At 63.3% G+C, this 26,948-nt stretch overlaps 1 protein-coding gene across 2 annotated transcripts in view; it reads right to left on the bottom strand.

The window, feature by feature from the left end:
* Positions 1 to 227: 227 nt before the first annotated feature.
* The window catches only part of TRAPPC9 (trafficking protein particle complex subunit 9), a 204,773-nt gene continuing 178,052 nt past the window's right edge, over positions 228 to 26,948 (bottom strand). For both annotated transcript variants that reach the window (XM_054691956.1, XM_054691955.1), the window contains 2 exons: positions 1,294 to 1,514; positions 228 to 868 (listed from right to left, as the gene is read on the bottom strand). In XM_054691956.1, coding sequence (XP_054547931.1) covers positions 701 to 868; positions 1,294 to 1,514 — 389 coding nt within the window. In that variant the 3' untranslated portion in view covers positions 228 to 700. The remainder of the gene's footprint in view (positions 869 to 1,293; positions 1,515 to 26,948) is intronic.

The raw sequence follows: 26,948 nt of genomic DNA, 5'->3' as shown, positions 1-26,948 counted from the left end.
TGGCGGCGGGTGGAGGGCCGTGCTGCAAGGCCGCAGGGCTGGCAGGAGAAGGCCAAGACTGCCTCGCGCCTACCGTCCACTGGATGCCCACATGCCCGGCTCCAGGCCAGACACGACCCGCACCAGCCCGAGGCTGCATCGTCCTGCTTCACAGATGAGGAAATGGCGGCACAGAGGCGTGAGGGAGCCCGCCGTGGCCACGCCAGGCGGGGACAACGCATGGACGCGGTTGGACGCATGGACCAGCGGAGGGACGGGGAGGCCCTTTATTGAGAAGTGGCCGCAGTGCACAGAGCTCCTGGGGTGGAGACGGGGGCAGCCTGGGGGCTGGGCTGCTGGCTCGGGCTTGGCCGCAAGCCCCTGCGCTAACCCCAGCGCCGCCTCCCGTGCCCCGGTGCCTGCCTGAGAGATTCCGAGTATCCAGGGTAAGGAGCTCCCCAGGCGCACCGGCTGCACCCCTCCCTCACGCGCACCCTCCCCTCCCAGGGCAGGCTGAGCTGTGAGCCCCAGGCCCCAGGACCGGACAGGGTGGCACCATCCCCTGGGCTCTGGCCAGCACCAGGCTCCAGCTGGGGGCGCTGGGGGCGGCGGGGACAGGTGAGGCTGCCAAGTCTGGAGCCCAGGAGGCTGCAGGAGAAAGGGGGAGGCTGCCGGGGCGTGGGGCACACCTGTGCCCGCGGGGGCAGGGCCGACGGCGGCGCTAGGCCTGGGCCTCCAGGGCCCGCAGGTGCACGCTGGGCAGGCAGAACCAGGACGGCGGCAGCTCCTTGCTCGAGCAGTCCTCGTGGAAGCGGATGTGCAGGAAGAAGTCGCCTGTGTAGAGGAAGAGGAGGGCCCCGAGGCAGGCAGACTGCCCGGCCGGCTGCACCTGCGGAGGAAGAGGCGTCAGCCCGACCAGCAGCCACGGGGAGACCCTGAAGCCGCTGGACACGGGCCGGGGGCCCAGCCTTGCTCCCACGCCCCATCCGGGGCTCCATCTCCAGCTGCCCTCTCTGAAGGAGGGCACGTCTCTCCTCGGACAGTGGGGGGTCCAGGTAGTGGGGGGGTTAGGGGAGGGAGGGGGGCTGTGCTGTTTGGTTGGGAGGTGGGGGCCGGGGTGAGGCCCGCCAGGAGGGGCAGTGGTACAGGATGGGGGGGCTGCGGCAGCGCAGAAACACGCGGCGCACAGCCCCGCCCCGGGGCCTGCTCACCGGTTCCACTCAGGGCAGACGCCGGCCGCTGGGGTGGGGGCACCGGGGTGGCGGGGCGGGGGCGCCGGGGTGGGGGGGGCAGGGGTGCCAGGCCGCCACGCACCGCATCCAGGTAGAAGGTGCTGGAGCCCACGAAGGAGACCGCGTGCTGCAGGTCGTAGTTGTGCGCGCCGTTCTGGTGGTCCTGGAAGGGGACCACGGTCAGGGCGAAGGGCCCCACGCTGCGCGGGCTCTGGTTGGTCAGCCGCACCTCCAGGCGCACGGGGTCGCCCACCCGGCAGGCTGTGGCCTCGCAGTCACAGGGCACTCCGTCCACCAGCACGTCTGCAAGCGACACGGGACACGGGCTGTTGGGGGCAGTGCCCGGCAGCCCCTTGCTGCCCGCTCCACTCGCCCCTCCTCACGCACTCCTTTCCAGCCAGAGGTCCCCTCCATGCCAGGCCAGGTGTCGGGGACACAGAGGTGGGGCCCAGGCCCTGTTTGTCCGAAACGCAGGCTGGCATGGAGGCCAGAACTGTAACCTGGGGTGGGGGGGTGTGCCTGAGCGATGCTGGAGGGGCCGAGATGTCCAGGGATCATTTAGGGGTCCCAAAGGCCTCCCAGGTACCCCTGGCCTGCCCACATGGAGGGTCTGAGCTCTGGCCACGGGCCCGGAAAGCAGGTGAGAAACTTAAGATGGTCAGCCTGTGGCGGGGCGTTCTTGGAAGGCGGGGCAGGCAGGCACCTGGCGGGGCGTCAGCCACACACACAACTACGGAGCATTCGAGAAGGGTGGGGGGTGGCCTGGGGAACCTGCTTTGAGAGCAGGTGGAGCCCTCAGGCTGGAGACCCCGGGTGGGATTTGAGAATGACAAGAAAAGGGACAGAAGAGAAGGGAAGACAGATTCAAAGAGACATGGAAGGGGGAGGCAGAGGCTGGAGGGTGCAGCCACAGCCCCAGGCAGGAGGCGGCGGCCAGCTTCCTCCACTTGGGCCTCCACAGGGAGCACAACCTGCTCACATCTTGAATTTGGACTCCAGCCTCCAGAGCGGAGAGAGCCTAGATTCCTGCTGTCTCCGTCCTGCCTGTGTGAATATGCCCCACCTGGATGCCGATGTCGGGGGACCCTCCTGCAGGGAGGTCACCTGGTTGTTGGCCCAACCCTGGAGATCAGGCCTGGTGCGACCCTCCCCCCGTCGGAAGAGCACAGGTGACTGGAATCATTCCCAATCAATCATTCCCTGCCCTTGGAGGACTCGTCATGAGCTTGACCATCATGCCAGGGTCCTGCACGGAGGCAGCTGCTCCTGACACCAGGCTGACCCTCGTCCCCAGCAGCTGTGGGGCCCCCGTGGAAGGAGGGTGATGACTGGTGTGGGGCAGGCGTTATTCCAGAACATTCTCACTGTGGCGCTGAGTGATGAGCGAGCATTCATGAATGGACATGAGCGTGTGAGTCAGCTTGTGAGAGACGCATGTGCGAGAGCGTGTGTGGGTGTGTGAATGTGAGAGAGCGTGTGTGGATGGTGAGAGCGTGTGAGAAGCATAAAAGTGTGAGTGTGTGAAGGTGATGACTGAGTTCCAGCATCGAGAAGTTCACGATGGGAGGGATAAGGCAGGAGTTCAGCCACGCTGAGACGTCAATGAGGATTCCGGGATGAGGGGCCCCTAGACGACCCAGAGGAGGGGCCTTTCGCTCAAGCAGGAAGGGGAGGGCAGCAGGCTGGGCGCCAGGAGGAAAGGACACTTTTCTCTTTTCCGACATGTTGTCAAGGCTATGATTTGCCCTCAGTGCCTTGCTTTGGCCGCATCTACACTCGGGGATGTGCAGGGGCACGTGAGGTGAGCCTGGCCAGGTTGGAATAAATTTGGGGTTGCTGGGACCCCGCACTGGTTCCTCCGTAGTGCCAGAAGGCACTTCAAAAGGGGTCTGGTACATCACAGACATGCACACAGAGACCGGCTCTTCCGTCTCCCGGCTGCTCTGTTCTGACACAGGCGCTCGCGGGGCCACGTCTCCGCCCGCAACCCCACACAGGTGCCCTCGGTTCCAGCCTCCGCTTCCTCTTCCATAGATGGAACTGACAGCCCCTAACAGTGTGACGAGATCATGCCGCGTGGCCCAGTGGGCCGGGGTGAGTGCATGCGAGTGCTGGCTCGGGGTCTAGAGTGTCCTGGGCAGCGGCGTCCGCCTTGGCCTGCTTCCTGCCCGAGAAGCGGACTGTGAAGGCTGCCCTGTGGGCTCGTGCGATTGCTATTTGTGGTTCCTCCCCTGTTTCGAGGGCCTCAGGGACACCTGATGAACAGTGCGCTCCACCCACCAGGGCAGTCCGAACCTCTCAATCAAATGGGAGGTGAGGTGGAACGAGCAGGTGTGGGAAAAATACATTATGTGCAAATCGGTGAACCCGTGGAGGGTGGCTACGCCCACGTCTCCGCTTTCTCATTTTCCCTGCAGCCCATCTGCTGAGTTGCCCCTTTTAATCCTGCCCTGGCTCCCAGCTCTGCTGGCCCCTGGAGCCCTAGGTGGTGGCAAACTGGGACAGTTGGTGACAGACCCCAGAGCTGGCTGCCCTGATAGTTGCCACCACACTGGTGACTTTCTGTCCCCCACAAAAGCAGCCATTTTCTTCCAGATCCAGGTCCCAGGGCACCAAATCTGATCATCACCCCCACCCCCCACATCCCCGGCGGGGAACAGCAGAGCACAGCAGAAGAGAGGCCCAAGTTCTCCCTGAGAGTCTGATGCGCTTCCTGGATTTAAAAGGGTGCCATGGCCGCCCCTCCTGGGACCCATGGGTGTTAATTAAGACTCTGGTGGAAATGAATCTAATGATAGTAATGATGCCGCCGGCGGCGGCTGTGCTCAAGTGGGGTTTCAGCCCCGTCAGCACTAAGGCCCTGCACATGCCTTGCGGCAATTAATTCCCTCCTCTGGCCCCGGACCAGGCCAGCTGGGCGCCCTGCTGGAGAAGGGCCGGTTCAGCAAGGCTGCGGAGCAGCTGACACCCGAGGAGAGGGAGTCAGGGCTGGCCACCGGCGAGCCACAGCCTCCCTAGGAAGGAGCCGGAAGAAATAACTGGAAAAATCCTCAAAGGTTAGCTGTTGGGGAGCAGCTTCTAAATCACCTGGGAGCATGGGGACGGCAGGGCTGGGGGCTCGGCCTGCCACCTCCCAGCAGGACTCTCCCACCTGTGATGCCCCCAGGAGGGTCAGGGGCGCCAGGGAGACCACAGTCCGCCCCTTCCACCCACAGGCCTGGGTGCACCACTGCTCAGTCACACTGAGGCCGACGCCAGGCGGGTGGTCAGGAGGTGGTGGGCGAGCGCCTGCTCTGCGTCTGCGCAGACCAGCCAGTGTGGCCTGGCCCCGGGGAGGGGCAGGGACCTGTGAGTGTGGGGAGGCCTGGCCGATGGCTCCTCACACCCCCAGGGGCCTTCCCAGGGCGTGCGGAGTTCAGACTCTGGCTCCAGAACTGAGCTTCCACGCTGACCGCCACTCTTGCAGCTGTCAAGGTGGGGTCAGTGAGGCTGGGCAGAGCCCCTTCCAAGAGGGGGCCGGGCAGAGCCTGGCCTCACATCACGTCTGTGCAGCTGAGCCTCGCTTTCCCCCGCTGGAGAGGCAGCAGCCGCCTCCCCGGCAAGGCTAGAGGGCGAGTGTCAAATCCCGATAAAAAGCGCCAGACTCGGGAGCTGCCATTGGGGGCTTCTGCCCCCACCCCCACCCCGCAGCTCCTAAACCCCAGGTGCCGGCCCCAGCCCACAGCGTCCGGGCTCCGCTGCATTTGCTGAGTCCCTGGGGCGGCCGGGCCTTCCCACAGCTCCCGGGGGTGGAAAAGAGCAGGAAAGACCTTGTCACCTCCACACCTTCTGGTTCCCCTTTCTCGTGCCCCTCAGCAGCGCCCCCTTCCCCGTCTGCTTCTCCAGCACCGTCCACACCCCCGTCCACTCACACTCGGCAGGCACGGGCGGACCCGCTCACACCCATTTCGCAGGCGTTGGCCAAGCGATGGGCGGATGTGGGAGCGTGGACCGGTGGGCTTGGGGGCGGGGGTGCCTGGGCTCAAATCCGGCCCCACCCTGCCCGTCATCCCAGCGGGGCAGGGCCGTGCCCCGCACAGAGGGTGTCGGGACCCACGTCCTGGCCCCGCTCTGGCGCCCCGGCTCGCGGGCCAGCTCTCCCGGAGGCGCTGAGCGCGCAGGGGACCTCGCGTTGGAAGAAATCCCCCGGGCCGGGCTAGTCTCTTCCCGCAGAGCATTAAATCCGGCCCCGGTCATCGCCCCCCGCCGCCCGTCCCCACTTCCCCTTCGCTTTTAATACCAGCCCGAGTCACGGACTTAATTTTGCTCGGCCCAGAAATCCCTCCCGAAACCGCCCCCACGTTTATGCTCCAGCACGGCGTGTCTGCCAGCGGCTCGGGCTATAAATAGAAGGAGCCGAGGGGAGGGCAGGGACAGCGCGGAGGAGCCCGCGCGCTGCCAGCACGATCTGGCCGAGGGTGGCCAGGCGAGGGAGCCGGCGGGGGATACTGCACCCCGGGGTGGGGGCTGGCGGGCCTGCATGGGGGCAGGGGGGGCAGAGGCTGGGAAGGCACTTCCCACGTGGGCGCCTGGAGCGGGGCCAGGGCTAGCTGAGGACCCCGCCTGGTCTCGGCCAAAGGCTGCTTCTCCCCGGTTCTGCTCGGGTTCTGAGGAGCCGGCCTTCTGGGCGCCTCCGGGAGTGGGGTCCCGCCCTGGCTCTGCCGGGCTACCAAGCACGTGCATGTCCCTCCAGACGTCAGCGTGACGGGCGAGCCCAGGCGGAGCCGGGTGAGAGTGCGGGGAGGGACGCCCTGCCCAGGCCTCCCAACTCCTCCCCCACGCACAGCACCCCCCCTCGTGGTCACCACACCCCACTTCTCACCCTGTGGCCCCGGCACCCCGGCCACTGCTCTACCGGCACCACAACGCGTCTCTTCCACCTCCAGACAGCACGACCGGCGACACGTCACTGCTCCCTTCCACGGAGGCCACACGGCCGCCCAGTACCCGGGTGAGTGCCCCGCGCCCACCAGACCCTGGCCCCCCGGGCCTGTGTTCTGTTTGTTTTAAACACCTTCTTCCTGGGCCTCCCTGGTGGCACAGCGGTTGAGCGCTGGGTTGCGAAGCCGCCCGCAGCCTCTGCAGCGCCGGTTCGATCCCAGGCTGCTCCCCGGCCACCGGAGGAGGGTCCCGCATGGCGCGCAGACCTCTCCTGCCGCCCGCTGCTCCCCTCAGCAGTGTCCTTCGGTCCTTCTGCCTGCTCTGCTCCCCGCTCTGGCTCTGGTGAATCCTCTCACCCTCCCGCGCTTCTGACTGTACCCAGTGCGTGTATAAATAAATAAATAAAATAAATCTTTTTAAAAATAAATAAATAAAAAATAAACACCTTCCTTTGTCGAGGTACGATTTACAAACCACACAGCGCGCCCATTAAATCCACAGCTAATACACCCCCCACATCACGGAACCACCGTCACGGACGGCGTGGTGTCACCCCTGCCCCCTCAGGCCCCCACCACCCTCCTGTCCCCAGTGCCCGGCCTGGACAACCTCTCGTGGGCATCCAGCTCTACAGCCCCTGTACCCTGGCCTTTCCCGGGACGCTTGGTGACCACGTCTGTTGTCAAGGCCCACCAGGGAGCAGCGGCGTCGGAGCCCGCGCCTGGCTGGACGCGCCACACTCTGCTGACCGCTCACCTGCCGGGAGCTCGGCTTGCAACCAAGCTCGGCCGCGCGGCTGCTATGAGCACTGGCGGACAAGGCTTGTGTGGACTCAGGCTTCTGCCTCTCTGGGGTGTGGAACGGCTGGGTCGTGGAGTTCCGTGGATCCCCTTCAAGGACCGCCCGCTGTCTCCCCAAGTGGCCGCAGCGTTTGCATCCCCGCCCGCAGAGCAGGGGTTCCCGCATCCTCCCGACCGCGCACTCCATCTGGTTTGCTCCCAGCCGCCTGGAGCGGGAGCCCGCAGCTTCTCGGGGTTGATTTGCATTCCCTGATGGCACCAACCTGGGTCACGCTGCTGGGGGGCTCGCTGCCCCCTGGGCTCGCTGCCTCGCTGGCCTGTGACAGGGTTTGCAGGAGCTGGTCTTTACCTGCCCCACCCCTGCCTCCCTTCTTCTGGGTGGGGCCTGGCTGAGGAGCAGAGCCAGGTGTGAGGTGGGTGGGGGGAAGCCTGCACAGCCTGGCCCCTAGGGCTGAAGGAAACCCCGGAAGCGCCAGCAGCCCAGCTCAGGGGCCAGTCAGGGGCTACGAGGACTGACCCGGCACTTTCCTGCTCAGCTGGCTTCCCTGGCAGCTGCTCACGCCTCCTTCAGCAGGTGGCTGGGCCTGGGGGAGGCCTGCCCCACCTCGGGCTCCCACTCCAGCAAGCCATCGCCCACCTCAACGCACCCCGCGGGCCCTGCCTTCAGAGGCTACACCAACCAGGCAGCTGAATAGACTTCAGGTACCCGGTCTAGTTTGGGATCCAAATTGTGCAGACTTAAGAATAATGCAGAAGCAATTAATGAGGCAAAGGCCGGGAAGAGTCGAAGTAGGCAGCCGGAACACGTTTCAATTTTAAACTTCACGAGACACACCAGGTTTTGCCTTCAACATAAATCTTGGGTAGGTGCGCTTAGATTCTAGAATCAAATTTGATTTGGGCCAGGGTTGGCTGAGGAATTAATCAAGGCGCTTTGTCACTCTTTAGATGAAACAACAGACGTTCAAGTGGGAAAAAAAATAGCCGGGCCTTGAGATGGAGACGAGAGCTGGTGGGGCAGGAGGTGGGGTCTGTTATGTGCTTCACACGCCCCCCACAAAGCTGGCTTTGGAAAGGGGAACAGGCAGATCTAGCAAGAAACTAGTGTCCAATGAAAAGTGGATCGTAGGGTCTCCCCTGGTGGCGCAGCAGTTGAGCGCTGGGTTGCGACGCTGCCCCCAGCCTCTGCAGCGCCGGTTCGATCCCAGGCTGCTCCCCGGCCACCGGAGGAGGGTCCCACATGGCGCGCAGACCTCTCCTGCCGCCCGCTGCTCCCCTCAGCAGTGTACCTCGGTCCTTCTGCCTGCTCTGCTCCCCGCTCTGGCTCTGGTGAATTCTCTCGCCCTCCCGCGCTTCTGGCTGTACCCAGTGCTTGTATAAATAAATAATCTTTAAAAAAAGAAAAAAGTGGATCGTAAAAAGGGCCATTTCTCCAGTGCCAGCAGAGCCACTGTCAGGCACTCAATGAGCGGCACATTTTCCCTCCTCACCAATGAAAGCCAATAGCTGACCTTTTCTCTTTGGCTGTTGGGCAGCTCAGAGGCAAGGACAACCCCATCCCCCCTCTCATGTGCACACACATACACACACAACCCCACGCACTACCTTCCCTGCACGCTCACGCCTATGGGTCAAGACCAACTTGGCCAAGTACGGTTTCCCTTAGTGCAGACATTTAGAATTTATTTCACTACTTTAATGTCTATGGACAAAGAGAGAGCATGGATAAAAGGTTAGGAGCATGGATAAAGCCAGGGGAGGGGGTCGGTGTTGGGGGCCAGGGTCTTAGGGCAAAGAGGCCCCCCACTGCCCTCCCTCCACCTTTGGGCCCAGGCACTGCTAAGAAGGGCTGTCTGGAGGTGCTGGCTCTGGCAGGAGGTGGCTGGAGACCCTGAGGGGCCCCACCTGTCCTGGATCCTGAGTGCTGCTTTCTTCCAGGGAGCCCAGCTGGGGGTCACGGGGCCAGTCACAGGCTCCCGCTCCCCATGGCCCTCGTCAGGAGGTGCACTGTGTGAGGCCAAAGCTGTGCTCTCGATCCACAAACGCTGTGAGTCTCACAGCTATTGAGGTAGCTAATTAGCTGTAAGCCAGAAAGCACCCCCTCTGCCAGGGGAGGGTGAGTGCTCGAGGCGCGCACGTGTAATTACCCTCCAGTAGGGAACAGCTCCTGAGGAGCCGTTTGGCTCTCTTGGGTAAATAATTTACTTTTACAACTTTTCATTAAAGATTAAAGGGAATTAAATTAAAATTAAGGCAAGCTGGAGAGGCAACCCAGGCAGCTGGGAGCTCCTGGTGGGGACACTCCCAACTTCCCCTGCGTGTCCACCCTCGAGTGGGACCAACCTGGGCCTTCAGGCGGGGTGGCCTGGGGGAGGGGAGCCGGGAGGTGGGGTTCTGCCTGCCACCTGGCACGGCTGTGGGGGCCAGGAGGCCAGGAGACCACTGCCCGAGACAGCGGGGCATACATGGCCCACACGTCCACGCAGCCCCATGCAGAGACGCTGTCCATGGCCACCAGGCTGGGGCCCTCAGCCCGTGGGGAGGACAGCTGGGCGCAGATGTGAGTGGAGGCCTGGGTGAGCCCTGTCAGAGGCCAGAGCGCCCACCTTCTTGTCTGCTGATGGGCACGCGGGCTCCCCGCCAGAGGACTGGCACACAGAGTCGGGGAAGGCGCCCAGGAGAGTGCCGGGGTCTGGGCTGAACAGGGAGAAACGCGCCCCCGCGTGGTGGAGGGGCCGCAGGCAGTGGCTCACCAGGCAGGGCCGGCGCCACTTGACCAAGTGTGGCAAACCCAGCGATTGAACCTGGGGGTCCCTGGCCCCAAAGCTGGCGTGTGCCTTGCCTGCGGGTCCCAGGCTGGGACCGTGCTGTCTCCCCCACCCCTGTGCTGGGCTCCTGCTGCCCTCTCCCTGGCCTGCACCCCCAGCTCTGCAAGCCCCCAGCAGGGCCCTGCTCCCCGGCCCCATCCCCCAGAGGCTGGCCGGCTGGCCCCAAGCCATCGCCTGGCTTCCCGGCTGCAGGGCAGGCTGCGGCGCACGCGGGGTGGGGGCACATGCGTGGCGGAGTCCTGGCCAGAGGAAGGCTGGGGACAGGGACACTCCCCAAGCTGCACACAAGCACGTCCACCTGCAGCCCACCCGGGCTGGCTGAGGGCAGCAGACTGACCTGAGAGGGGCAGGTGGCGCCACGAGACGGGCGGGGCCTCTGGTGGGCGGGGCCGTGCCGTGGGCGGGGCCGCCCAAGGGTGGGCCGGGCTGGAGGGCCTGTGTGTGTGGGGGGACGGGACCTGTAAACACGGGCTCCCAAGGTGGGTCTGGGTCCGCATGACGGGGGCTCCTATAGGAGACACACGCAGGACACACGCAGAGGGACGCCCCGTGCGGACACCGGGAGAGGCCGCGGCCACCGCCAGGAGACAGGCCTGGGAGGACCAGCCTGCTGGCGCCTGGACCTTGGACTTTTTTCCTCCAGAACCGTGAGAAGATGCATTTCTAGTTTGAGCTGCCCCGTCTGTGGTGTTTTGTTCGGGCAGCCTAAGCAGCGAATACATCTTGATAATTTTTAAAAGAAATACACGAGGCACAGAATAGAATCAGTAATAAGATTAAGAATAAAACTAAAACTCAAATTAAATGGCACTAGGGCCGGCGGGTTTAAGATAACACGTGGACAGAGACGCAGGCGGCAGTGGGCAGAGAGCAGCGGGCCCCGCGGCAGCGCACGCACCCTGTCGTAGGTAGAGCCTGAGTTAGCTTTGTCTTTTGTAAGTTTGCTAAAATGCGTCTTAAAAAAGAAAAATCGAAGGGACCGATCATAAATAGCTACCACCGGCGCTCCCTGGTGCCCAGAGCTGCCCTGGGCCAGAAGTGGGGTAGGACGGTCATGACCCCGTGCCCCCAGCCAGCCCTGGACAGTCACCAGAGGCGTGCACACCGGGCCAAGGCCCCAAGAGCCCACGGAGCCCTCGGGCAGCCGGGACCCAGCCCCCTGACAGCGGCCCAGCAGGACAGAGGGTAGCTCCTCCACAGATGAGGCAAGGAAGCTCGGGGCCACCCCTCGTGGGGGTGAGAGGTGAGGCTCGGCACTATCTGTGCTTGCTCTAGAAGGGCTGGGGCCCCCAGCAGCCCCCACGTCCCTCCTAGTGGGGAGAGGCGTGGTCCGGGGCCCCGCAGGGGGCTGGGAGCTCAGAGCCCGCGGGGCTGCCCCTGCTCCTAGGACCTCGGGAAAGAAGGCAGCCCAGGCTGGGGCCTCGTGAGGGACCCACAGCCCCTCGCCCAGCCCAACACCCCTCCCCTCCCCCGGTCTGGCCTGGGGAGGGGGTTGAGGATGCTGCCTGAGTCCTGCGCTCACCTTCCGGACGCAGCGGAGGAAAAAGAGGCGTGCGCCAGAGATAAGGGCTGCCCAAGTCCTGTTTGAACAGGTGGACGGAATCACGGCTGACGAGCCCTGTCCCAACATCCTGTCCAAACAGTGCGGCCACCACAGTGACCAAGGCACCAAGCTAGATAAAAAGCGCTAGATCCTGACGGATGATGATGTCACCATTTCCTGGGGGGCGGCGGTCAAGAGCCCACACTGCAGCTGGGGTGTAACGTGTCTGTGCCCAGGAGCCCTGAGCCCAGAGCAAGCCGTCCCCCGCTCTCCAGGGCTCACCCCGGCCCCGCCCTGCAAACCTCTCCCCTATGCCCCAGAGCAGCCGGGCTGAATTCTCTTCCCAGTGCTGCTCCCCAGCGCAGGGGTCTCTCATAAAGCCTTGATTGGCTCAGCTCCACCCAGGGCTCTCGAGAGAGTGAAGGACCCGTGTTTTTGATCAGGGCCTGAAACATTCCCCCCACACTGCCACGCCAGCATGTCTCCGCAGGCAGCTCCGCGGAGCAGGTGGGCGCGGGGAGCAGGGCCTGCAGGCTCTCCCTCGTGGGCTCTCGCTGGAGCCCGGCCGGGCTTCTGGGCAGCTCGTGCTCAGGGCCAGCTCTGATGGGACGCTGGCCTCCTCGGCGGAGCGGCTAGCAGGCGGGGCGTGAGACGCTGGACAGGCTAGCCCACCGCCGGGCACAGCTAGATATCGCTAAAGTAAAAACCAGATGGTGTCCAGAGCTAGTTTGGACCACTGAAATGAAAGCAGATGAAGGTAAAACCCTCAATGGCTGCCGGAGGCCCTGACTACCTAGGCAGAGTCGTCCTGAGGCTAGAACCTCCCCACACAGAGCAGCAGGCTCAAGTCCAGAGTCAGAGGCCCAAACAGACTGCACCAAAGGGAAACTGAGGTGGGTGAGTTCCCAGGCAAGGATGGGCTGCTCCCCACCCAGGTCCCACAGCCAGACTCGGTCCCTGCCAGGGCCTGAACCTGCCGCCCCCTCGGGTCCCGGGGCCTTGGGGCCTCCGGGCCTCTGGGCAGGGCAGCCCTGCCCCCTCAGCCACCCAGCCAGCCTGCCACCCATCAACACTTCCCAACCTCCCACCTTTAATTCAGCTCTGCCTAGGTGCCAGGCACTCTTGGAAAGAAAACATAAATTTCTAGAAAGAAAGAAATTAGAAAGGCAAAGGAAGCACCTGTTTTGCCAGTTGCCGTGGGGGAGACAGCACTCCCTCAGGTGCGGCAGGCCGCGCCGGGCAGCGACAGCCCTGCCTCGGAAGGGGAGTGACATTCCGGGAAGAGTCCTCTGTCTGCCTCACGGCCAAAAAGAAAAGGACACACTCGCCTTTTCCCTGGGCTTCTGTTTCAAGGCTCGGCAGACAGCAAGCACCTGCCTGTCCACTCCCCACACCCAGCCGCGCTCCCGGGGCAGCTGCGCGCCCTGTGCCTGTCTGCCGATCCAGGGCCGGGCTTCAGAGCTGTTAGGTTTTCCCACGGGAGCTGTCAGGTTCCTTAGGGGCTCCAAGAAAGTCCCAGATGACACAGGGCGCTGGCTCTAGCCGGCACTCTGGCCTGCGGCGAGCACTTCCTCAAGCAGCAAGCTCCCTTGACCCTGGTGATGAGGTTGTCCCTACTGGCCACGAGGCTTCTCACGTAGAAACACATGCTTTGGGGCCTCCCCGGTGGCGCAGCGGTTGAGCGCTGGGTTGCGAAGCTGCCTGCAGCCTCTGCGGCGCCGGTTCGATCCCCGGCTGCTCCCCGGCCACCGGAGGAGGGTCCCGCATGGCGCGCGGACCTCTCCTGCCGCCCGCTGCTCCCTCAGCAGTGTCCTTCGGCCCTTCTGCCTGCTCTGCTCCCCGCTCTGGCTCTGGTGAATTCTCTCACCCTCCCGCGCTTCTGACTGTACCCAGTGCTTGTATAAATAAATAAAAGAAATAATAAATCTTTTAAAAAAAAAGAAACACATGCTTTGGCGAGAGGAAATCAGCGCAAACAGGTGGCGGGAAAGGCACCCCTTCCCGGCACATAGGGGCCACAAGGACGGACGGACCCTCCCCGGAAAGGCAAAATGAAACAGATGAAATACATGAAACTTTCTGAAGACACTGGCCATGGGCAACACACTACAGCGATCCCTTGGAGAAGAGATGCCAGTGCAGGGAGCCCCGGGAGGAAACCAGCTCAGGCCTGGAGAGTATCTGGGCCACACCCCAGGGAGGGGGCACAGGGCCTCCTGCAGACTCTGAGTTTGGGGTATGGAGTTGAGGGTCCAGGGCAATGAAGGTGGCTAGCAGTTGCAGAACACACGCTGGAGAGGAGGAGGCGGGGTGGAGAACAGGGCTCTATGGGGGTCTCCTTCAAGTACCCAGCGAAATACTGTAGTACCCGGGCTGGGTACTTACCACAAGGGCTAGGAAGCCGGGTCTGTGGCTAACACGGAGCCAGGAACCGCGTCTGTTCCCACGGCAGACAGCAAGCATCACGATCATAAGATGTTGGCGTAGTTAAAAAGCTCTCCTCTCTATAGCGGGAAATAATTAGCCCTCAACTAAACACTTTTCTGCCCTGCCTGAAAAAAAAAATTGAAAATGGCACAACAGTTTCTAAGTAATGAAACCACGTCCCAGAATCTCAAGGATATTTATATCCAACACCCAATAAGGTAACATTGACAACGTCTGGCAGCCAATGAACTGTTACCAGGCGTGCAAAGAAGCAGGAAAATAGGATCCACAGTGATGAAGGGGCGAAGCCCATCACAACAGGCCCAGAGCTGACACAAATGTCAGAGCCAGCAAATGGGGGCACTGGAACAATGACGATAGCGGTATTCCACACGTCCAAGCAAGAATGACATGGAGGACACAAAAAAGACCCCATCAAACGTGTGTCAACGAAATGTTCGGCATCTGAGATAAGCTGGATGGGCTGATAATTTTACGCCGCAGAAGAAAAGGTAAGTACACTTGAAGACAAGGCAGTAGAAACTCTCCAAAATGACAGACAAAGAGAAAAAATATGTAAAAAGGATGTCAGCAATCCCTTGAAAAATTTCAAGTTAGCAAACCTATCTGCGATTGGAGTCTCCCGCAGGACAGGAGAGAAGAGGAAGACGTAAGAAGACAGGAGAAATAATGGCCAAAACTCCCCCCAAATCTGTAAAGACTACAGCCCCCAGCTAAACAAGTCCTTAGCATGTGAAATACGAGACACACATACCGCGGCATACTACAGTCCTGGGGCTCACACCCGGTGAGAAAGGCAAAGATCTTCCCTGCAGCCGGAGGAAAATGGCATGGGACATCCAGAGGGTGGAGGTAAAACGACAGCATGCTCCCCTCAGACAACGTGGGGGGCATCCTGAGTGCTGGGTGGGCAGGTGTGGGGACCGCTAGCCTAGAATTTAACACTCAGGGGAAAAACTCTAAAAAACTAAGGTGAAGTCAAGGCTTTCCCCAAAATGCAAAGCAGGAAGGATTTAGCAGTGGCAGGTCTGTGCTTTGGGAAGTGTTTTTTTAACGTCTTCCAGGCACCAGAAAAATGACACCACATGGAAACATGGATCCGCGTGAAGCAATGAAGGCACAGCAAATGGGGACCCCCCCTGGGGAAATCCAATTTCTTTTAATAAATAAACAACATTCTGTGGCATTTACAACTTACATACAAATAAAACTTCTGACAATAATCACATGAAAGTCTAGAGGGAAGGGCTGAAACTATCCCACTATCACATTACCAGCCCCTTCGAATCTATTGTCCGATGGCTCTTCAAGATAGAGACGTGTACCAGAGACCCGAAAACCATCACGAAAATAATGTAGAAAGAGACAAAACTATAAGCCAAACAGAGAAGATAAACAGTTTATTTGCCAGTGACATGACTGTCTATGTAGAAGATGCAGAAGACGTGAGAAAGACAACTCGAGCTCATAAACAGTCGCAGCCAGATTGCAGGGGAAAAGATGAATACATGGGAGCTAACTGCTCTCCGATAACTAGCAATGAGCAAGTAGAATTTGAAATTAAAAGCATAATACCATGTACAAAAGCTCCCCAGAAAATGAAATAATGAGAAATAAATTAAAAATAGCCATGCAGAAGGTCTGTTTGAGGAAAGCAGCAAAGCTGAGATGAAAGATCTAAGAAACACTGAACGAGAAGAACAAGCTCATTTCACGACTTTATGATAAAGGGGTCAAGTCATCAGGAGGACGCGAGAATCCCAAATGGTTACACACCTAATGAACAGACCTTCAAAATTTGTGAAGTAACATCTGCCAGACTTGCCAGGAGAATGACAGACACCTGCCGTGGTGGTTGGGCATTTCAGAGCCCCCTCCTCAGTGATGGAGAGGCGTGAACAGAGAATGAGCCAGGTCCAACCACCTGACCTAAGCAACAGTTACGAAGCCTCCTACCCCAAACAGCGGGATATACGTTGTTTCCAGCGTGCAGTATTCACCAAGACAGGTCGCGCTTTCAGCTAGAAGCCTGATGGGATCCATGTCACACGCAGCGTGTCCTCCGGCAACAGCGACGCGTCACCCATCAATAACAGAAAAGGACCTGGAAATTCCCCACACGTTTAGAAACTGAACTTACTTCCCCGTAACTTTCGCGCCAAAGAAGAAATGGGAAATTGGTGATGGTTTGAACTCAGTGAAAATGAAACCTCAACACACGGAAACATGCGAGATGCCAAAAACAGCAAATGTTGACCAGGAAATTTGCAGAACGAAACACCTATTAGAAAAACACAGAAAAGTCTAAAATAGATGATTTCAGCTTCCACTTTGAGAAACTGGGAGAGGAAGAACAACTGGGCCCGAAGAAAGCGGAAGGAAACCGTCGGCGCAAGGCCCAGAGCACAGAGCAAGGCCCCGGCAGGCCCAGGAGTGCGGACCCACCGCCCTCCCCGAACCCCTCCGAGCCCCTCCTGCCCTGCGCCCGGCCCTCAGCCCCACGCCGTGAGTGGCCACCGTGTGTGCGAGGGGAGGGCAGGGGACGGGCGGGCTCATTTAAAATTTAACTTGCTTTCCTTTTCCCACAGGGAAAAGCAGTGGGAACAGGTTTCTAAAAATAGCCCGGCCTGTCAAAACCGCTAACCATCAGGCAGGGCAGAGACGGGAGGGAGCAGCCAAGGAGGAGCAGGGAGGACTCCCAGTACAGGACAACCTGCTGCCCCCACACCCAACCCGCCGCGGGCCCCAGCCAGCAGGCAGCCCCCGCCCCGCCCTGGCACCTGCTGACCACCTCCTGCCCCCAGAGGCCGCCCAGCACTGGGGCCTCTTCCCCAACCCCCACAGCCTCCCTGGGGTCGGAGCCTCCGTGGACCCTGTCTTCACCCTTCATAGGAGTGGCAGGAGCTCAGTGAGGATGGGGCCTCTCCCAGGGCAGCCTGAGGCCCACGAGTGCACCAGGGTCCCCTCCCGCAGGTCTTGGGGCACCGTCCATATGAGCGGGGGCAGCTGCGGAGGCTCTGGCCCGGGCCCGGCCTGGATGCCACCTGGATGTCCACCTTCCTTGCCAGGAAAAGAACAGACGCAGCAGAGCTGTGCAGGACTGGGAAGGAGAGCCCGGCGGTTCCCTCCTGAGGGCACCAGCTCCTTCCACAGTCCTCGCTGGGCACCAGGTCCACAGGCCTGTGGCGCAGGAGATGGCCTCACGGGGCACTAGCACAGCCAAGCAGCCTGCCTTCCCGGGGCTTCCAAGTGCACCCTGATGCTGGGCCTGCAAGGGCCGCCACCCTGCTTGGGGACCGGGCCAGAGGCCCCTCTGCAGGTCAGAGCAGGGGTCTAGGAGAACAGTCCAGACAAAGAGCCCAGACACAAAGCCCTCGACTCTCCAGTCTGCAGAGGGCACTGTCCGGCTGAGGCTTGGCCTGGCCCGCCTTCACCCACCTTCACCCGCCTGCCCCCAGGCTTCTTCAGTCTTAGCCTCGGTGAGGTACATTTGAAAACGAGGCTGGCTACACCTGCCTTTGAGGGCTTCCTGTACGTCCACACCTACTGACAGCATCTCCTGTCACCTGGAGACCCCTGAGTGGTGGGCCTTGGGCCCGTCTCGGGTGGCGGAGGTGGGGCCAACGTGAAGCCACCGCTCATCCAGCTGGGGGGAGCGCCATCCCCCCACCCCCTGCCCTGGGCAGCCAGCACCCCCGGCTGTTTGCTCGCGTGGGTTCCTGGGCTCACAGGTGAGTGCACCTTTGGCCCTGCTCCAGAGGCAGGCGCGGGGGAGGCCAGAGACCGTGTCATTGGGGAGGACAAGATGGTCACCTATTGAGCGGCTCTCAGTGCCCGGCCTGGCCCATCCATTTCATTAGCAGGCCTGAACTGAACATCTGAAATCCGTAACGTGATTAAGGCGGCTCAGCCTGGCCTGCCCGCGCCCCCGCGCCGCCCGCCCCGCAGGAAGGACACTCGGCGAGGATCATCCTTCCCGGTAATGGGGTTACTTGGGGCCTGGCGGGCTGGGGACGGGCGACGTGTCGTTGCTGGTGGAACAGCAGGTGTCTGCGGGCGCATCTGTGGAATCGGCCGCACAATCTCTCCATCAGGACACACGCCCCGGCAAGGACACCGGGAAATTGAATCTTATTACTAATTAATGGCTTTAATGCCTATGATTAGGCCTCAGACACAGTCTATTTTCCCAGAGATGAGTTTAGCCCTGTTGGAACAGGGGCCGGAGCCCCCTGCAAGCACTGACACTGGGAGCTCAGCTCTGCTGATCAAATCCAGGGCTCTGCCGCCGCCGCGCGGGGCTCGGAGACCGGCCTGCGCAGAAATGTCCCCGGGGCTGCCCCAGGCCGGGTCGGTTCTCATCGGTCCCAGCGATCTGAAGGTGCCGCTTGCCCACCCCCCACCCGCTGCTCTGCTCACCACGAGAGTCACAGTGGGCTGACCAGGGGAGCCCGGGGTTTCTCGGGGCGCTGGGAGGCCCCTGTGCCCTCGTGCCTTGGGGGCAGCGGCCAGCCTTCCCCGCGCAGCGCGGCAGCGGACAAATTATTCCCGGGCCATGTAAGTTTTGATCGACAAAACCCGTCCAGAGCCCACGAGGGGAGCTACCCGAGGGAGCCCTGGCGGAGGAGCTCAGAGGGCGGCCTCGGGTGTGGACGGTGGAGCGAAGGACCCGGGCGAGGTTCCACGACCCAGAGAACACCACGCAGGCGGCGGCGCCCCAGCCTGGGGAAAGCGGCCTCCAGTCCCGTCACACCCGTGCAGCGGCGCCTCGAGGACGGCGTGCCGGAAAGCGCGCTGGAGCAGAGGCCCTCACTGCTTCTGGAAGGTTCCAGAGACGCTGCGTGGAGGCCTGCAGCACGGGCAGCAGAGGGCCACCCGGCCCCCGCCGCGGCCCCGGGACGGGGCAGTCGGGTCTGGGGCGGCAGTTTCCTGAGTCTGCTCTGCCTCGGGAGGCGGGGGAGGCGGGGGATGTGCCGACGCCTGCAAACTGGGCAGGGACCGGGACGGCGGAGCAGGAGGCCGCCGCGGTAGGGCCACCGCGCTCCGGGAGCCCAGCTCCAAGGGCTCGCTGCGCCGCCCCTGTGAAGGCCCGGGCTGTGCTGGGGGCTGGCCGGGGTGACGCGGGACCTGACGCCGGGACTCCTCAGAGCCCTCACGTGTGCGCAAGGAGGTCTACGCGCAGGCCAAGCACCCTGCCCTTGTCGCAGCGTCATGAGGAACCAGGGCTCCACGGAAACCCAGGGCGGGGGTGCTGGTGCAGGGGTAAGGCCACGCCCGGGGCTAGGACTTGCAGTTGAGGGCCGGGGCAGGCAGGATTCGGGGTCTGGGGAGCAGGCAGAAACCACTGAGGCCAGAGAGGGGTTGCTTTCTCCTGGAGTCCCGGGAAGGTTGGGGGAGAGGGTGCTGTCACCTCCTGAACTTTGGGGTCAAGCAGAGCTGGGAGGTGGGGAAGCACGGGTGGCTCCTGTTTCTCTCTTTCCAGCCCTAAAGTTTGGGGTGTGGGTGAGAAATTATTCCCTGGACAGGCCCGTTGACATCCAGAGCTCACTGGATTCTGAGCGCGAAGCCCGTGGACACGACCCGCCCTTGCTCGGGCCTGGACCACGCTGGTTGGGTTCTGTTTTCCTTTGTTTCCAAGCAAAACTCAGCCACCAAGCTCCACGTCCAGCGGGGTGAAGGAGTAGAGGTAAGTATCTCTGCTCTGGGCCCGGGCAGGTGGGGCGCCGTGGGGACAGGCCAGCTGTGGACCGAGCGAGGGGACACCGGACAGACCTGGGGGGTGGTGCTCCAGTCTCCTGCCAGCGGCTCGCCGCGGGGCCACGACGCACCCAGGGGACCTGCAGGACTGGGGAGGGGCTGGCCCTGCCCTCCCTCCTTGGGGGACCAATTAGAGCATCCCCAATAAAAAGGGAGATTGAATTTCCATAATAAATTCTGAGGAAAAGGTCACTTCACCGGCAGGAAATTGCTTTTCTTGGATTGTTTTCAGCCAGGACAGGGCTGGTGACACAGACCCCGCGGGGGCCCTGGGAGCCGCCTGCTCCTGAACTCAAACCAAGGGACTCTGGCGAGCTGCTGAGAGCGCGCAGGGCTGCCCGGGCCGGAGGCGTTGCTCCCCACTTCTGCTGCACCTGCGGGACACTGGGTGCGCCCCTGCCGCTCTGGCCCGGGCAGGGGGTGCCTACGCCGGCCACCCGGAGGTGACATGGGGGAGATCCCGGGGCTTCTCCCGGGTCAGGGGCTGCAGGAGAGGCTGCTGAGCTGGGGGAGCTATGCACGGCCAAGCAGGGGAGCAGGAACTTCCCCCACTGTGGGAGCAGAGGCCTGAACCAAGGGGGACAGTGGAAGGGGGCAGAGAAGAGGCACCAGGGATCCTGCCTGCCGTTGGGGGACGCTGGTGCTGGAGCGCACACACGCACACTCACACACACCACCTGACAGTTCTCCGCGGAGCAGGGAGACCCACGTTCCACCCCAGCTCACCCACTCTGCCTCAGCCCCCGCCAGTCACCACCCCAGGGCGCCTGCTCACAGCCACGGCTCAGGGGACCAGGCAGGACACGGGGGCTGCTTTAAAACCATCTCATTTCGTGCAAAGCGCCGGGTGCAGACCTGGCCAGCACAGCCTCCTCCGGGAAGGACAGCGTCGCTTACGGAGGGCGTGCTCTCAGGAACGTGTCTTTCCGGACTCGCCGCAGCACGGATGTGGGGGCCTAAGCCTCTGACCTGGAGTCGCGGCCGGCACGCAGCTGGTGAGGGGGTCAGCTGCTGGGTCCCCGCCCACGTGCACCCCCAGTGCTGAAGTGTTGTCTAGGACGCTTGCCTGCGGCCCTGGCCTTGGGGGCCTGCTGTCCCCGCTGTGGCGGGCAGGACTGCAAGCTGCACCCGAGCCTCCCCTGTGGGAACCCCCCCCCCGCCCGCAGCATGCGTGGACACAGTGGCGCTGCCCCTCAAGGCACGAGGCATGGTGGGGGGTCTGGCCTCAGAAGAGGCTTTGATGCTGCGTGGGGTGGGGTAGGGCGGGGAGGGGGCACAGAGCGGGCAGCTGTGGAAACGAGACCTCAGTCCCATGGTCCATGTTCTGCCAACGAGAGCGAGGAGGGCAGCTCTTCCCGCAGCCTCCAGTGAGAGCCCTGACCACCTCAATGCCAGCCTGAGAGCCTTCTGGATGCCTGGCACGTCCTGACCCCAGCAAACTCCTTAGCTTTCAGATTTTGCCATCAGAGGGGCTCGAGCCGCGGTTTCTCCAGAGAGTTCTCCTACCCCACTGGCAGGCTGCCGCCCCTCCCCTTCCACTCCGAACCGCTCTCCCAGCGGCCACCTCAACGCTGACAAGAAGGAGCCTGTCCCAGCAGCTGCCCGGGCACCCCAACTGCAGGGGTGAGGGGGCGGAAGGGCCTCCACTTGCACTCAGACCCGGAAGCCTATGAGGTCCCAGGCTCCTGCTGTCCTGGGTATGACCAGTCCCGCGCCTGCCCTCCCTCGGTCAGTGTGGGCTCAGGCCCAGGGACATGAGTCAGGAGCAGAGTCGGGCTCTAGAACGTAAGAGAGGCTATAGCTCGGCCCCACGCAGGGGCCATGCTGGCTGCAGGGCCAGGCCCAGCGATGCCCACTGTCCACCGCCAGCTGCGAGGGGTCCAGCTTCTGCCCGTGCGTGGGTGCTGGCTGTCCTCCAGCATGGTCGCCTGGACAGGGCAGCAGGGCCGCGTCCTCGGCAGAGCCGGCCTGCGTACTTGGGCCATTCTGCCCGGGGGACTTTGCTGCTGATGCGCCTGGCTGTGAACACCACCCGAGCGCTGGTGTGTAAACTGGGGGACAGATCGGGGTGGGCTGAACCCACCTTGGAGTCTCCACGGATCGGAGCAGCTCTCTGCCCTCCCCTCAGCGGAGGCAGAACTGCTCGACCCGATCTGCACGAGGGCTGCCGGCAGACGCATCGCGTGTGACTAATAAATGCTGAAAACCACCGGGCCGGAGAATCCTGAACCCCTTCCTGGCCAGTCCCCCTCGTCATCATCTCGCATCTCCCACGCCGGAGCTCACGGCGCCTCTGCCCGCTCTGTGCGCGTCTGCCCCCCACCTGAGGAAGCCGCTTCCGTCCACACAGCACCCCGACAGTCCTGGGGGATGGGCACGGAGTGGCGAGGCGGCCACTCGCTGCCACCGTGAGCCCCTCGAGCCGGCTGACAGCTGATAAGGGGCACTGCAGCCAAATCTGCTTTCTTTAATTAAGGGGGAGATGGATAAGAGCTGTCAGAGCGGAACGAAGAGACTCCAAGCCTTGCTGCTTTGGGAAGACATGACACTTTTTAAAAAATTACCAAAGATTTAAAAAAAAAGGCATCCCTAGAAAGCCGATGTTGGCTCGGGGGGCAGGCGGGACGGCTGGTGTGGTGCTGGGCAGGCTCGGTCACGCCCAAGGCTCTGGATGGGACGTGAGCTGGTCCCGCGGGCTGTCTGGATAAATTGGGGGTTTATGAATACATGGTATTTTGCACCAAGAGCAGCGTTCCCGGGGAAGGAATTCACTCTCCCTCTCAGACACCTGAGGTCCTGCTGTGGCGCTACCCCCGGGCTGTGGGGTGCACGTGTCCCGGGGCTCCCCGGGCCCAGCAGGCTGCAGGCCTGGGCCCCTTTGACAGGGGGTGTGGGAGGCAGAGCGGCCAGGCCGTCCGGCCCCCGAGCTGCTCCAGCCAGGACGCCGCAGCCCCAGGGACTCAGGCCCCGAGCGCCAGCCCTGGCCGGGACGCCCGCAAGTCCTCGGGAGCGTCCTGCTGCGCTTCCGTGGGCAGGGACCACGGCTCGAGAAACCAGAGCAAACATGTAATTTGTTCTGAGAAGAAACAAATGCTCTTTCAAGTGGCTGCTTCTAATTGGAGAGATTTTATTTTGTCAACTAAAGAATACGATCTGCAGAGCGCCGGCTCTTGTGGCTGAGCATGGCGGCGAGCCCGCCTCCAGGGAGCCAGGGGCCGGGCGGCACGGCCGCTCTGTCTGTCTCCCCTCGGAAAGATGACACCGAGGACTGGAGCCCAGAGGCCTCCTCAAGCCCCCCCGCGGCCAGGCCGCCCCACGCAGCGGTGGCTCTTCCGTGACGCCGCACCTCCTCGACAGCTTCCTTCCTGCTGGGCCGCAAGCTCCGCAGACACGGGGCGGCTTGGAGATGCCCCCAGCACACCCGAAGACGCAGCCCCGGGCCACTTGCCCCCGGGATTGGAGACGCGGCCTCTGGGCCTACTTTCCGTCTGGGCTGGGCCTCCCCAGGACCAGGCAATGGGCTGCGATGGCCGGACACGCCCACATTACCTCAGAGGCCACCGCTGTCCCCACCTGGGGGCTGCTTCCCCGCCGGGGCCCACTGGGACCTCTCAAGCCCGTCAGAGGCATGTTTATAGCAGTGCAGGTGGCCCCTTCCCACCAGGCTGCTGTCCAGGCGCTGCAGGGAGCCTGGTCTCCAGCCTCTCCCTCTTCCCTCCGGCCCCTGCTACAGCCAGTGGGTAGGGGGCGGGCAGCCTTGGCCCAGGTCGGCCAGCCTCACAACCATGGGGTCAACTGACCCCCAGACTGGTAAAAGGCCCCTGCCCTCTGGTTTGGGGACAGTGGCTCCCCATTCCTGGTGTGGTGGGAACATCTACCAAAGGTACCAAACGCATTGCAAGGAGAGTCGCTTGGCTGCCCACGGCTGGCCTTTGGTTCAAGCTGTCCAGGGCCTGAAACACTCCCCCTTTGCCAGCAGCGCTGTGGCGGGTGTGGGCACATGGCCCTTCAATGTCCAGCAAGCACAGCACCTGGAAGACACCGTACTGGCCACTGGGGCACAGAGAGCCAGCCCTGCCCCCAGGACACTGAGGGCACCAGCAAGAGCTGGTGGGGGGGGAGCCCGAGGGCTGTCAACCAGGAAGTCCATGCGAGGGAAGCAAAGACCCGTGAGCGGATGGACGCCTGGTCCCAGGGGCCCCATCTCTGACCACGCACAGGTACCCCGAGTCTGCAGCAGTGGCTGCCCTGCACGGCCGTGGGCACCTCCCCCCTTCCCCACTCCTGCCCCAAGGGCTGCTGCCCACCCTCAGGTCACTTCCCCAGGAGGCTGGGCCCAGTTAGCAAGATAAGGAAGGAAGGAAGGAAGGAGCATGGACGGCCCGTGCTCAGGGAGGGTGAGCGCGGAACATTCCAAGGTGGGAAGAGCCAGCCCTAGGCCAGACACCAGCACAGAGATAAAAATAAGTGGCCTCCCCTCTCGGATGGCACGTTCCGTGGCAGCGCGCGTTCTCCTAGCCCTCACTGGCCGCTGTGTGCCAAGGTGAGCTGGCTGCAGCCGCCGTGGCCGCAGGGCTGGCACACGAGCTGGGTGAGTGCGACTTGAGGGCCTGGGCCACCTGAGCCAGGGGGAACGCACGCCCAAGTGGCTGGCCTGCTGGGCGGGAGCCCAGCCCCCCGCCTGGAAGACGGAGCCCGGGCCAGGAGCAACTAATGTACCCCCCAGGCTTGGCAAACAGCACCAGAGAGATGTTCGTTGAGTGAGTAATAAAGCAAATGCTAGTTCTCTTTCACCAGAAGTGTTAACGCCACACAGCGTGTTCCTGGCACTAGGGCCGACCTGGATGACACGCTCAGCCATTCACCAGGTCACAACCCTGGTGGCCCCCATGATGCCCAAGGGGCCAGTACTGCTGGGACTAGGGGTTCTGGGGCCCTTTCCTTGCCGGCTGCAAAGCCCAAGCGAGCAGGGCTGTGGAGGCAGGAACAATGCCACAGACGCTCATCGGCCTTTGGTCCATCTGCCTGGTCCTGGGGAGGCTTGAGGGGCATCCCCGGCCGCCCTGACCACCTGCCACTGCTGGGGGCCCCCGTGCCACCCACCGCCCCGGGCACCGCGCTGCGAGCTCAGTCGGCTCAGAGACGTGCCCTGCCCACCACGTTACGGGGCCAAGGGCCAGACCCCCACACGGGAGCACCCCTCAGGGCAGCGGGGCTCCCAGGTGCTGTGCACACAGAGCCTGCTTGTCGTCGACGGCCCATAATTTCGGGACATGCCCTGGACGCGCAGGAGCACGAGCCTGGGACTGCGGCCTTGCGGGGCTTCTGGCCCCCACTGCGGCGGGCGAGGCGGGCCAAGCGACCAGCCTTGTTCTCTGTAAAACGAGGTGCAAGCCACCCCTGCGGGTGTCAGCCAGACCAGCCTCTCACGGCACTGTCCGGACACTCCACGGGACTGGAGGCCCCTCGTCCTGTGACCTCTGACCCAGAGCCAGGCTGGCCAAGGCGCCAGGACCCTCACCCGGTGGCCCAGAGGCGCTGGGAGGGGGCGGCGCTGGGAGCACAGCGGAGCATGCAGCAGGCACCAGCCTGCGGGGACTCGCAGCACAAACCCCCAGGTCCGGGCTGGAACCTCAGACACGGGCAGATCTGCTCCCAAGGGACAGTGCCGGCCTCGCCTCGGGCAGCTGCAGGGAGGCACGTTCCGGCCCCTAAGTCTCTCTGCTGCTTCCTGTTGGAGAACAGCCTGGGCCAGGCCTCCCGCCTGGCAGGTGGCTGCAGATTCACTGCCACCGTCCAGCGTGGTCCAAGAGAAGCCGCCAGCTGGGCCCCTGCACCACCTCCCGCCCCGCGGGAGCAGCTAGGCGTGGACAGCACGACGCCCCGCGGACCCCAGCGCCCAGGACGTTTGTCAACTGAACCCAGTTGTGGGGGCTTGACCCACCCCACCACGCAGACCCCACCCCCACCGGGGCCCTTGGGAGCCGGCCAAGGGCAGGGCCGCCACCTCTTCCTGCACTTCACAGGCGACGCTCTGCTCCAGGGAGCGTGTGCTGGGAGCTCCGGGGCCACAGGGGGCCTCTGCCCAGGCCAGGTCCAGCACAGGAGTCTAACCTGCCGCCCCGAGACCCGCCAGCATGGATGTAGCCACTGAGGCCAGACAGGAGGGGGACAGGCAGGCGGGCCAAATGCAGCCACCCCAGCCTGGGCAGGCTGGCAGGCTGGGGGCAGTGGGAGTGGAGGACAGGCACCCAGCCCCGTCCGGCAGGGAGGGGGCGCTCACCCAACACTGAGCCGGGCGAGAAGGAGCACACCACTGTGCACACACCGCCCCTCCGGCCCCTCCCGGCACACAGGCCAGCAGGCCCGAGCGTCCAGCAGGCCCGAGCGTCCAGCAGGCCCGAGCGTCCAGCAGGCCCGAGCGTCCAGCAGGCCCGAGCGCACAGCCTGGCTCCGCGCTGTCTGGGAAGGAGCCGGGAAGGGCTCTGCTGCCGCCGGGGCAAGCGCACCCTTGAGCCCACCAGGGAGCAGGAGGCTGCCGCTAGGGTGCGGCCTGCCTGTCCCCAAGGGGGATCTTTAGAAACAGGGTGGGCCGGGCCCCAGCACCCCCGCGGCTTTAGGTGGCGGGAGCTTAGGAAACGGCCAGATCTGCTCCAGTAGCCGGACGGACGCCAGAGCCCGGGAGGGACGACATCTGTAGGCCGGTAGCTCCGCCCCGACCCACGGCAGCCGAGCTCACACGAGCGACTGCCCAGACAGCTCCGTCCCGCCGGCTGCCCCGGGCGCGCAGGGAGCTCTCCGGCCGTCGCTGAGACTTTCATTTCAATGAAAAGCGCCATCCACGCGGCCGCGGGTGAGGAGCCCGTGGGGTGAGCGGCGCAGGTGGCGCCCTCGTCTCCCAGGCGGGGCCGGACTCCGGGGCTCCCGCGGGTCACAAGGCCAGTCCTGCCCCGCCTGCTCGGGCCCCCGCATCCCCGAATATCAGCCTTTTCAGCAGCCGGGAGGCCGAGGGAGCCCGGCCCCGGCGCCCACAGGATGCCAGCTGGCGAGGGGGCAGGAAGCTGCAGCCGCATCATGGTTCCAGGGCGCCGGTGTGCATGTGGGCGGGCAGCCTGGGCTCTCCAGGTGTGTCCGACATCCTCACAGGGTCCCCGGAGGTGGCAGAGAGGGGTGCGAGGTGAGGGAGAGGGCTGTGAGCCGGAGGCTTCCCACCCCGCCGCTTGGAGCCCAGGGCGTGTGCGCGGCCTCTGGAAAGCAGCAGCGGCGAGGAACGGGGCTTCCCTGGTGCCTCCAGAGAGCGCAGCAGGCAGCGGCCCCACTGCTGACCTCCGATTCCTGTACCTGGGCGCCACCAAGTCTGTGGCCACTTGTTAGGGCTGCCCCAGCCCCAGGAGGGCCACGCACAGGAGGGCTCCCTGGCACCCCATGTCCACCCTCCAGA

Source organism: Talpa occidentalis, unplaced genomic scaffold (assembly GCF_014898055.3).
Source record: "Talpa occidentalis isolate TD23 unplaced genomic scaffold, MPIMG_talOcc4v2.1, whole genome shotgun sequence".
NCBI lineage: Eukaryota > Metazoa > Chordata > Mammalia > Eulipotyphla > Talpidae > Talpa > Talpa occidentalis.
This window is presented reverse-complemented; position numbering and strand designations above follow the sequence as displayed.